The sequence below is a fragment of the Centruroides sculpturatus genome, unplaced genomic scaffold (assembly GCF_000671375.1).
Source record: "Centruroides sculpturatus isolate CEXI.00-Female unplaced genomic scaffold, Cexi_2.0 scaffold57, whole genome shotgun sequence".
Lineage (NCBI taxonomy): Eukaryota > Metazoa > Arthropoda > Arachnida > Scorpiones > Buthidae > Centruroides > Centruroides sculpturatus.
Window position 1 is genome coordinate 506,758 of NW_019384382.1, and position 12,472 is coordinate 519,229.

The following is a 12,472-nucleotide window of genomic DNA, read 5'->3' on the forward strand; positions in this document are numbered from 1 at the left end:
GTTCTCAGACATACAAGGAATCATGATATATCTTGATGATATACTGATTTATAGTCAAACATTAGAATCTCATAACGAGATACTGCAAAAAGTCCTTGAAAAAGCTCGTCAAATTAATTTAAAGTTTAATAAAGATAAGTGTCATTTTCTAATGAAAGAAGTCAAGTATTTAGGTCACATTTTTAGCCAAAATGGAATGTGTCCTGATCCAGCTAAAGTTAGTGCAATATGTCACCTACCAGCACCTAAGGATATAACGGAACTTAAACGTTTTTTGGGAATGGTAAATTATTTGGGATCTTACATTGATAACTTAGCTGATAAAACCTTCAACCTACGTCTATTGTTAAAAAAGAATATAGCGTTTCATTGGTCAGAGAAACAGCAGTCAGAGTTTCAATTATTAAAGGAAGTAATAAGCAATGCACCAGTCTTAACTTATTTCCAACCCAACCAGCCTTTAACATTGTCTGTGGATAGCTCAAAGGCGGCAGTTGGTGCAGTCATACTACAAAATAACAGACCCATAGCCTATTCATCAAAGTCATTGACAGAGTGTCAGTCACGTTATGCACAAATAGAAAAAGAGCTGTATGCAATTCAGTATGGTTGTAATCGATTTCGTCAATATATTTACGGTCATAGGGTTATTGTGGAAACTGATCATAAACCTTTGGAGACATTATTTAAGAAACCATTGTCTGAAGTGCCAGTGCGTCTACAACGTATGATGCTGAATCTGCAACAATATGATCTGAGTGTTACATATAAACCGGGCAAATTCCTGTTCATAGCAGATACTTTAAGTAGGGCTCCAGTAGATCCACCCGACGTAGAGGATTCTCTAGAGGAGGATCTCCGTATACATGCCAACTTATTGATGACTAATCTTGCAGTGTCTCCTGAACGTCTAGAGGAGATTAAACTAGCGACCCTGATGGATGCAGATCTTCAAATCATTATGAAATATTGTCTTACTGAGTGGCCTACATCAAGAAACAAGCTTGACTGTCAATTAAAACCTTACTTTAATATACGTCAAGAACTCCATGTCATCGAGGGTTTATTGTTTAAAGGTCGTCGTCTTGTAATTCCTTTAAGTCTTCGTTCCAAAATATTAGACATTATTCATGAAGGTCATTTGGGCATCGAAAAATGCCTAAGACAAGCAAGAAGTGTTATATATTGGCCAAACTTAAATGTCGATATAAAAAACAAAGTAGAGCAATATCACGCTTGCATTAAATTCAGAAGAGCGAACAATGCAGAGCCTCTTATTCCACATGAGCATGTCAACCTGCCATGGCAAAAAGTAGGCATAGAGTTTTTTTATTATAATAATATTACTTATTTGCTAGTCATAGACTATTTTTCTAAATATTTCAAATTAGTCTCAGTCAGTTCCAATAATGCTAAGCTGGTCATAACAAATCTAAAAGCAATCTTTTCGCGTCATGGAATTCCTGCAGTCATTGTTTCTGATAATGGTCCACCCTTCAATTCAGAAGAATTTAGATTATTCCTAAAGTGTTGGGACATAACTCACAGAACATCAANAAATTTCATGAAAAGCATCATCACTTGGGATGTGACCTGGGTTGATGGGTATGAGGTAAAAACAAATGCCAGTTGTCAGAATGGGTGGGAAAATCTTCACTGCAATTCAAAAAGGCACAAGTTCAGTCAAGTGTGAAGATCTCGCTCATTGTTTTGTTCTATTCTGAAGGTGAAGAAATATCTTCATGAAGCAGTGAGTAAGAAAGACCCAACTACTTGGAGAGAACAGCATTGTGACATTGCACCTGTCTAAACAGGTATGTCATGAAAATGCACACTAAGAAGGGATTTTTCAAAATTCCCCTATGGGGAGATTAAGGTTTAACCTGAAGAACGGCTTCTACTTTACTATTTTAGATGCAATATTTTATTTTTTTAGTAACAACTAACGATTGAGAATCTTAATGAAGTATCGAGGGAGGGCTATTTCTATCAAATTGCAAATTCCGCACAGGTGAAGCCATGGGTAACAGCTAGTTTTCTATAAAGCCAATCCTTTGAGTACAATTTTCTGATTAATTAGACACATGATTTAAATATAATCTGTAAAAATTACTAAGACAGTTATCAAAAAATTCATTATACTGACTGATTCTAATAGAAATTTAAAAAAATAATAAATAGAATTCAAATAGAATTGAATGGAACTAATTTTCATAAGTAGTTGCGTAGATAAAAATAATAAAAATACAACAAATTCTTTTAAAATTTAAAATAAAAAAACAGTAGAATTATGAAAGATTGTTAATGAAGAAAAAAAATTATAAATGTCTAAGAAATGTCGTGTTACCAACTACTTTGATAGAACAGATATGTTTGTGCTGTTCAAGGAGGCTTAAGACCATGATAGCAATGAAATAGGAAACAGGAATGATGACAATGAAAATGATGAAATATTGTTTTAATAGCTTTCCAAATCTTTTTAATGCAAAATAAGATTAGTAATAAAAGATTGACTTATATTCAATCTTAATTTTTTTTTCAAAAAGTAAGGATTCCAAAATTGGGAGTTGACTTATATTTGGGCCAATATGGTATATTTGGATGATGTAGTCAGAAAATGAATATATAAATATTTTAAAATAAAAAATGAATTTATTTAAAATTTAGGTACAGATCTAGATTTTTTAAAACGTATATTAGAAGTACACTTTTGTACACAATTATCTTAATTTTCACATAGAAATTTTTAGTTTTGTTAATTTTAAATATTTATTTTTTAACATATAATGATGAAATGATTTTATTTTTAATCATTTGTAGGCTACATCAAAATATAAAAACATTTCAGTTTATGAAATTTAAAATTCAGCTTCAGAATTTAGCTTAGAATGATGCTAAACATTTATTTTTTAAAGTATTTTCCTTATTATTCAAATTTGACTACATACAGAAGTTAGAACTGATTCTTCTCAGGGATGGTTATCAATTCACAATATAAATTTTTTTTAATCAGATAATGATTTTAATAATAATTACTAAGTTTTATAGTGTCAGTGTTTATTGGTCTGAACATTAGTCAATCTTTTTTCTCAGTTTTTAAAGGAGCAAAAAATTGCTCTTGCTGTATTTGAGTCTTGATTTATATTAAGATCCCAATNATCCTGTCGATTTCTTTGTCTCTGTCCATAATATTGCCGCAGTATAAAAAGGCCCTTCTAACTAGGGCACGAAATGCAGCCAATTTATAACGAAATGGATCCTTAGAATGTGCGGATATATATAGTGGGCTATGTGTAGGCTATATCCCTGCACATTCTAATGATCCGTTTCGTTATAAATTGGCTGCATTTCGTGCCCTAGTTAGAAGGGCCTTTTTATACTGCGGCAATATTATGGACAGAGACAAAGAAATCGACAGGATTAAACGGATAGCAGAATCCTTAGGCTACAGGAAAAACATAATTGCCGGCATTGTTAGAAACTTTGAGATACAATATACAAAGGTCTCTAAACAAAGACCTAGTAAATACATAAAATTCACCTACAACAAAAATGTAAGAAGCGTTATGAAGGAGATTGCTGACATAGAAGAATCAATGGTGATTTTAAAATGAGCTCCTAATTTATTTAAAATTTTAATAAACGATAAAGGGGATATTAAGAAAGAAGATAAAGCAGGAGTTTATAACATCCTGTACGAGAACCAACAAATAGGATTAAAAAACATATAGATGTATAAACGCCAGAGATGCGGAGGGCCTACCCTCAGCATGGAAGTTTGCTATTAAAAGACTTACAAATGGCTTATGAATGACGACTTGATTCGCAATTTACGTTATGAGAACATTTATAATTTTTGTTAACTGTTAACGACTTGTACTATTACTTATTTATTGTTGTATGTTATTTATTTTTACAATTGGTATTTTTACACTTTAATTATTTTACTTAATTACTGAGTTGTTGATATTTTTGAATTTTAAATTTAATGTTCTATTCTTTGTGGTTATTCCATATTCGTTTTTTTCAACTTGAAGATGATCTATGAAGTAGATCGAAAACGTTCGTTTTTTTAAATAAACTCCCTTGGCAACGGATTAGGTGTTGATTATTTTGATCATTTTGGTAACTTTTATTAATGCTGAACATACATTTCAAATTCGAGAAAGTGCAATTTTTTGTTTATTTATGTAAAAGATTGAAGGAAAAGTAATATAACTAACTTACTTTTTTAAGAGATCAAAAAAGGTTACAAATTAAATGAAAACTACCTACTTATGTAGTTTAGTCATCTATATATTCGTCTATAAAAGAACAAGTTCTGATAGGATAATTAACGCAGAGCCAATACTACTGGTGCTAGAAACAAAAATTTGAGGGTTTATTCCTTTTGTAAAGTTTAGGCATGCTAAGAAAACATTATACAAAATTCAACTCTAAAGGGGTGAAAAAGGGTAAAAAATTTGTTTGAAAATTTTTACTGCATGGTCACATTAGATCGAAACTTAGGTCACAAAATGTGAAAAAATAATAATTAATGATTTGTAAAGCATTTTTATGAAATCATCTCTTATTATAAACTTGAAAATTAAATTAACTTTTTTGTTTCATTGTACAAAATTATTTATCATAACTGAAGTTCCAGACAGCTTGGTAGCCTGAACGGCCCCAGGCTTTCACCTGTCCACGTTAAGTGACTTTCATTACAAGCATTTAGCTTTCCGAAGTCTATGAGAACAATTATTTGGCATTGACGGCCGTGAATTTTGTGCCAGTAAGCTGTCTTGACTTGTTTGATTATGTTATCAACTCAATTTCATATTTATTTTCACATTTTCACTTCATGGTCCTTCTCTGTTCTTTTTCCATTATTTACATGTGTAGGTCATTTCATTGTTATCCACATTTGATATCATCACTTATCACATACTGCCATGACACTCATGTCTGTCCGTTACAACTGTCAAGAATTAATGCGATTGGCAAAGCATAGTGACAGTGGACCAATAGAGAGCAGTGTGCGCAATCCTTGCCATAATGCGGTCTGCACGCCAATTTTCATACGTGCGTTAATCAAACTGAATAGTTTGACCGAATATTTGATATACGGCCTCAGGCTGAATATACTATTCGTTGCATCACTAGTTTTAAGATTTGAAATTTTAAAACTTTCTTATACATGTATGATAAGTATATATATTGTTCATTTTAAAATTGTTGGTTTAAATTTCAAATTAAAATCCATTTAAAATTTATTTCATAATCATTAAAGAGCATTTTAAAGAATCAGAATATATTTTTTATAAAATTTAAATATAAATTGAAAATAATTTTAAGTTACAAGTAAGTGTAAAAGTATGATTTTATACATGTGATTATAATTTAAGTAATTCTAGTCAGAGCAGTCTGCATCAATTTTTAATATCTAAACTCAATGAACTTATGACACATTCTTTATTAGGGAGGATCAAATGAGATATATAAAAGATTGAATGAGATTAAAAGAAATAGCATCTTTTAAAATTCTTCAGTCTACAATAGTCAGACTTTATGGCAATAATAAATGGCTCACTATTATTATTACAGTGTTTCTATGCATTGTGAGAAACACTTAAATCTTGAACATTTATTTACTGCTAACAAGAAGGATAATATATGAAACTAAATAAGTAAATAAAAAATTCATATACAGCCTCTATTTATTAAGACCAAAATTTGATTCTTTTCATAGTTCTATGAAAACCTGGTCTTTAAGATAAATATTTTACAGATTTGTTTTGGGCATTTAGCATGTTCAAATGTCACAATTTTTCCTCAAGTAACTTTTTTCATGTTATGTACTGTACAGACCTCATTGACTCCTATTTATTTAAGCTTAACAAAAGTTTATAGGTACTGCTAATTCAAGATATGTTTTACTTAAATCATTTCTTTAATTTTTGGCAAGTTTTCTTCTTTATGTAATTTTTCGTTGTGAAAATCCTCTGAGTTAAAGCATTTTCAGTTATCACAACACTTAATTTAAATAACAAAAGCAATCTATCAGTACAGTTGGTATTCAGTGATGCAAGGTGAAACATTTAAATATTACAAACTTGCAGCTTTCCAAGCTCATTGCTTTACTACTTATGAGTAAACTTCATTTGATCATCCAATAGAATACAGAAAAGAGAATTTCACTCTAAAAAAAATTAATTTAATTAAATTGTTTTTCAAAGAGAGAGAGAATGTTTTACTGTGGATGGTACGGAAAATGCAGTCAGTGACCTGGATATATATTTATTAAACAAACATACTACTACCCTTATGACTTTATATTAACTTTACACTGTTACATTTGTACAAAAACATAATAAATATTTGTGAATATAAAAGAAGATAATAGGAGTAATGGAGTTTAATATACAGTAAGACCCCCCTTAATGTGGGGGATACATTCCTAGATGACAAGCACTAAATGAAACAGCATTAAACATGGTCATTTTAACACACAGTAAATGGAAAGAGGAACACACGACCAAAAATAAGTAGATTTTATTTTAATTTTAAGTTATTTTTATATTAATTTTCATAATAATATATGTTAAATAAAACACAAACATATGTGCACAGAAATGTAAAGTACATTTTTTTGTGATGAAGGTTCTTGCTCTTCTGAAATTCTTGATTTTTTTTTTCAATGAAGTTGTCTAGTGTCATTTGTTGCCTTTTTCTTTCCTTAAGCAAATGTTGGCAGCAGGAGATCACATCCAAAACGTCTCGTCTTGCTTTTGCGCTCTTTCAAAATCTGGATCATTTGCTACAATTTGATCATCGATTTCAATTATCATTACCAAACTTTTACTAAGGAAATCTGTAACAAGCTATTCAGGTTCTTCATTTTCAGAATCACTATTTTCCAGTTCTACATGAGTTCCTTGTTCTGCAGTTGTTGAAGGTCGTTGTTGGTAAGTCTTTCACCAGAAACCTGCAGTAACTCCTCAATATCCTGCTTGTCTACATCTAGTCCTGCTGTATCGATTAGATTGACAATTTAATCAACGATAGTGTCTTCTCATTGAGAATTCTTGAATACTTTCAGCCATACCTTCTTCCATACTTCATTCATGCATTTATCAGTTAATTCTTGCCAAGCGAAGTCGATGTTGCCTATGCATCCATGATAATGATATTTTTTCCAAAATTACATGAAACAAACATAGATTTAAGGAAAGTACAGTGCTATGACAAATTGCTACCTTTCGCTGATTGGTTTGTGTTTGGGAATAACCATATTATTTACAAATCAACGAAATGCTGCATTAATTTGAATCAGCATAAATTTTCAGCTTGTTTTTAGGCTTCGAGCAGACTGCGTTATATTGAATCAGTATTAATCGAGGTAGTGTTAAAAGAGGTCTTACTGTATTTACTTTGATGAATACATATTTAATAACATTACAACTTTTTAACAAGAAGAAAATTGTTGAGAATTAGATTTTAATAATAAAATGTTTATTGAAATTATTTTACAATGTTTATCTAAATTGTTCATCAAATTCAAGAACAACTTATGATTAGTCTTTATACTTCTTTTTTGGTAATATTTATTGGAAAACATTTAAACCAGGGTTTTCCAACCTTTTTCATGTATCCTCACCCCATTTAAGAAAACTTTTTCTGTCAAACATTAACATTACTTATGTAAGGTAGCCGACTCGGTGGAGATAGGGGACTTGAAACCCACTCCACGGCACCTGTGTAAGGTTGCAGTCTCCTAGGTGGAATCTATTAATCCCGCGTCAGGATGAAGCTAATGGAAGGTTGTATGGTGGCTGTGACGGAGGAGGCAAATGATGTTAAGTGTTTCACACAAGAAAACCATTTATTTGATAACATTTATGCTTACATCGACAATCGACGGTCCTTCACTAGGTTCTTCTTGTCGAAGATGCAGAGAGGCGAGAACTTCGTCGTCTGTCTGGCCCCGGAGCGGACGAGATGACGTCGCTGAGCAAGGCGGACGATTGGAAGGAGGAAGCAGCGGAGTCCAAAGTTCTTGGTGACGACACACCACAATATAAATCACGGCCTTTCATGGAATACGGAGGAGAGCTCCTTCCCGACCTTGAATTTCAGATTTTTATAGTTTTTTTCTCCCACTATTTGGACTTCTGATTGGCTCCTCATCTCCTTCCTTGCTTCTCGATTGGTCTCTTTTGTTTTGGGGAAAACCGAGACCGACTCAGTCATGGGAAAGGTCCGATTCCAAGTGTCTGCTTGACGCCATTCTGTCGGTTGTTCTTGGGGAATGTTGACAAAATTGCAAGACTCGCGCTCATAATTTAGCTCCGTTACTCATGATTTCTGTCATCTGGGTACTCGAATGATCATATGCAATGATTTATCTCTCTTAAATCTTTCTCTCTTTTCCGAAAATGTTTCCCTAGATTGATTATGATCGCTTGGGTTCAAAGTTCTACCTGTTTATGATTACTTGTGTCTGACTTATAACTTTTCACTTTGACATTGACAGTTTGTTTAACATGTGTTGGAGTCATCCAGGACTCATTTACATTTTGTGCCATGTTGTTTAAATTATGGGATTTTCCTTTCTCTCTCATATTTAATCTTCGTTATTATTTAAACATAAGAATACAATAAGGTTAGAAAGAGGTAATTATATTACTATTCTCCGGTGTTGTAGTAAAGATGAGATGAGCATAAGAATACCGTGATTTACATGATTTCGGCTCTCAGTTCGGTCCTGACACTTACTATATATTATATATAATTATATATTCAACAACTGCTCCTTTTGTTCCAAGTTTTAAATATCTTGGGACATTTGTCAAGATGGGAGGAGGATTGAACTTGGAGGTGCAGCATAGAATTCAATGTGGATGGATGAACTGAGGAAGCTGAGCGGTGTATTATTCTACAAGAAAGTTAGCTGAAATCTGAAAGGAAAATTGTATAAATCAGTTGTTAGACCTTCAATGTTATATGGAACTGAGACATGGGCAATAACAAGAGCCCAAGAAAGAAAAATGGAGGTGGCAGAGATGAGAATGTTGAGATGGATGTGTAGAGTGTCAAGGAAGGATAGAATAAGGAATGATTTTATTAGAGGTTTTATTAAGGTGGGCCCCTTGAGCAAAAAGATGCAAGAATGTAGGTTGAGGTGGTTTGGCCACGTAGAGCAAAGAAGTGACAATTATGTTGGAAAAAAGATCAGAAAACTGGTAGTAAAAGGAAAGAGGAAAAGAGGAAGACCAAAGATGTATTGGAAAGAAGGTGGAAGAAGACTTGAACCAAAGAGAACTTAAGAGAGAAGAAGCCCTTGATAGGGAGAAATGGAAAAAACATATTAGAGAAGGAAATGCTGACCCCATATAAACATGGGAAAAGGCGAAGAAGAAGATTGTCTTTGAGACATTGCCAGATTTAATGTATAAAAATAAAACAAAAGAGTATTTGTATTTACTTAAATTATAATGAGTACTTGAAACTGAAACATTTTGACCAGTTTTTCAATATTTAGAGAATGTTAGATGTTCAACTCAATAAAACTAATTACAGTTGGCAATTTGCACACATTGACAAACCTACTAATTTGAACCAAAATAACATTTACAAAATAATTTGTAATGCAAATGTGAATACTCTGGATAACTAATCCTCAGATTTATTCTTATAGAATTCACTTTTGTTTACTGGGCACATGGATTTATTGTAAATTATTTATTAGTACATTGGTACCTCGGTATACATCTGCTTTAGAATACGTCCTGTATGGACGAATCAAATTTTGCTCGGTATACGACTTTTGTTCAGTATACGACTTAATTATACGCTCCATCTATGAACAAGTTGCACTATCGGTGTATTAGACCAGACTAGAAGTTCTCAGTGCCATGGTTTATTACTTTGTTAAATTTCTTCTGATTTTAATTTGTAAGTAAAATGTTATTATTTTTATTAATCATGAATTGCAAAAAGGCATCAGAGAAAAAAAAAATGACTAGAATCACAATGGAACTGAAAAAAGAGATTGTTGAGAAATATAAAGGTTCGAGATTTAACTGTTGCATACTGTATTTCGAGAACGACGATATCGACAATCGTGAAAAATAAAGACATTATTAAATTTGCTAACATTGCGAAAAGAGTTAAATCAATTTCTAAACAGAGATTGAAGACATTAGATCATGTTGAGAAATTGGTTTTGCTTTGGATAATTGAAAAACAGTGTTCTGGCAACAGTGTATCAGAAGCAATTATTTGCGTGAAAGCTAAAAAGATACATGCTGATCTCATGAAAAATCAAGTAGTAACTAGCCAGGAAACCGAGGTGTATAAAGCCAGCGATTTTTTTTACATGAGAACGGATTAATCATTTTTACATTACTTCTTATGGGAAAGGTTGGTTTGGTATACGTCCTATTTGGTATAAGTCCAAACACCAGGAACAGATTAAGGTCGTATACTGAGGTTCCACTGTATTTGGACCATAGAAAAAGTCGGTCTGTGTGTTATTCATGTAGGCATGGATCCATACAGTATATAAATTTACAGGTTACATTTCATACAGTATAGAAATTACTTTCAACAATGAAGATAATTAAATTGTAATTATAACGATACAATAGGTAATCTACTTAAATTATAAATAGTTTTTTAAATATTAATTAACTTAAATCTGTGAAAAACAAAATTTGAAATATTTCAGCATATTTATTAAAAAATTTTTTTAGATCATTTTTGCAAGTTATATATACAGATGATGAATCTACTAATACTAAATCTGAAGAAACAGATCCATCTTTAATTCCCTCCACTCAAATAAAGGAAGAAGTTAATGAAAACAATGAAACTGTAGAGCCTAAGAACACTGAATGTGAACTTCCTGTACCATTAGATCAGTTGAAACAAGAAGTTGATTTTGATGAAAGTAGGACTGAAGAAATAGACCAGTTTTTCCCAATTTCCTGTAATGATATTAAAAAAGAGTTAGACATTGAAATTGAAGAAAACTATAATATTAATTATGGTGATGATGATGACAATAATAATAATGATGGTAACAATAACAGTAATTCTAATGAACCAGTTAAGAAGAAAAATGAAAATGTATATTATGATGTTTTAAAAGAAAGAGAACGTAGTTTGAAACTCATTATGGACAAATTTCCTTATGCTGATATAATGGTATGTTTAAATGTTTCAATTTAAATATTTCATTTTATTCAAATTTTTGTCAGTTTAATATTTTAAGTGTATTTGATTTATTATTCCAAAAATATTTCTGAATTTGTTTTGGATGTATTAAAATGAAAAATATTTGAATTTTAAAGCTTGAAAATGAATATTTTTTTCTCTTTTTATTTATGATCTGATTGTGTGAAACATTTCTTATTGTATAACATTTAAATAGTTATTATTTAAATACTATTTTTCTAGGAAATGCAAGATATACTTCTGTTTTCTGAATGGAATGTTCAACAAGCAATTGCTTTTGTGCAAGAACATCGCTCTCCATTCACATATGGAAGGAATTCATATAATTCAGATGATATGAAATATAAAAGACGTAGAGTAAATAATTATGTCAATATTGGATTAGATGAAGATTCACATGAAGTGACTAGTGATGGATGGTTGGCAAGAGCAAACAAAGAAACATTAAAAACATACAGCAAAAACATATCTGAAAGAAAAGTTGTTCATTCTAACACTAAGCCTATAGTTTTTTATGGCAGCAAAGAGAGAGCAAGAATCAAAAGACAAGTTGAAAATTTTATTTTAAAACAAAATAACAAGCCAAGCTTAAATGAATATCATTCACAAGACAATAGTAAAACAGATAATTCATTGCAAGAAATTCACATCAAAGTAGAAAAATGAATTTTTTCAGTTTTTGAACCGTATTCACTTTAAATACAGTCACATTACAATTTTGAATTTTACAAGAAAGAATTTTATGGAAAGCTAAGTTAGTTAATAAAAAGTTTATATGTCAACTGTTTAATAACAATTCTAAAAAATAAAGATGATAAAAATGTTTTATAAGAATGATCATAATTATATGATGTTGAATTTGTAATAACTTATATTAATATAAAATTTATAAGTATTATTAATTGTTGACAATTGGTTAAATTAGTATGAATATGTATCAGAAATTAAAAATTGTATTTTATAAAGAGAGATGATGTAATTAAGAATTATTGTAAATTTTCATTGTAGGTGTAACATATATATATATATATAGCACAAAAATTATGTATTACACTCATATTACAGTAAACTATATATTTGTGAATATAATTTCTACATTCAATAACAATTTAGAATTATACTGTATTGGTCTGAACATTAGTCAATCTTTTTTCTCAGTTTTTAAAGGAGCAAAAAATTGCTCTTGCTGTATTTGAGTCTTGATTTATATTAAGATCCCAATAAAGTTTTTCAATTTCAATAACTTTCTGTA

At 30.9% G+C, this 12,472-nt stretch overlaps 1 protein-coding gene across 1 annotated transcript; it reads left to right on the forward strand.

Annotated features, from left to right (window-relative positions):
• The first annotated feature begins 10,085 nt into the window (after positions 1 to 10,085).
• LOC111617934 lies at positions 10,086 to 12,472 on the forward strand. The gene is made up of 2 exons (XM_023359321.1): positions 10,086 to 11,190; positions 11,443 to 12,472. Exons 1-2 carry the CDS (start codon positions 11,161 to 11,163, stop codon positions 11,884 to 11,886), a joined length of 474 nt encoding a protein of 157 aa, XP_023215089.1. The 5' UTR covers positions 10,086 to 11,160; the 3' UTR covers positions 11,887 to 12,472.

What these genes read in the sequence shown, in the direction of transcription:
- LOC111617934 (XM_023359321.1), top strand. Translation starts at nt 11,161, where the DNA reads ATGGACAAATTTCCTTATGCTGATATAATG. An exon ending in TTCCTTATGCTGATATAATG is followed by an intron (nt 11,191 to 11,442) that starts GTATGTTTAAAT and finishes CTATTTTTCTAG; the next exon opens with GAAATGCAAGATATACTTCT.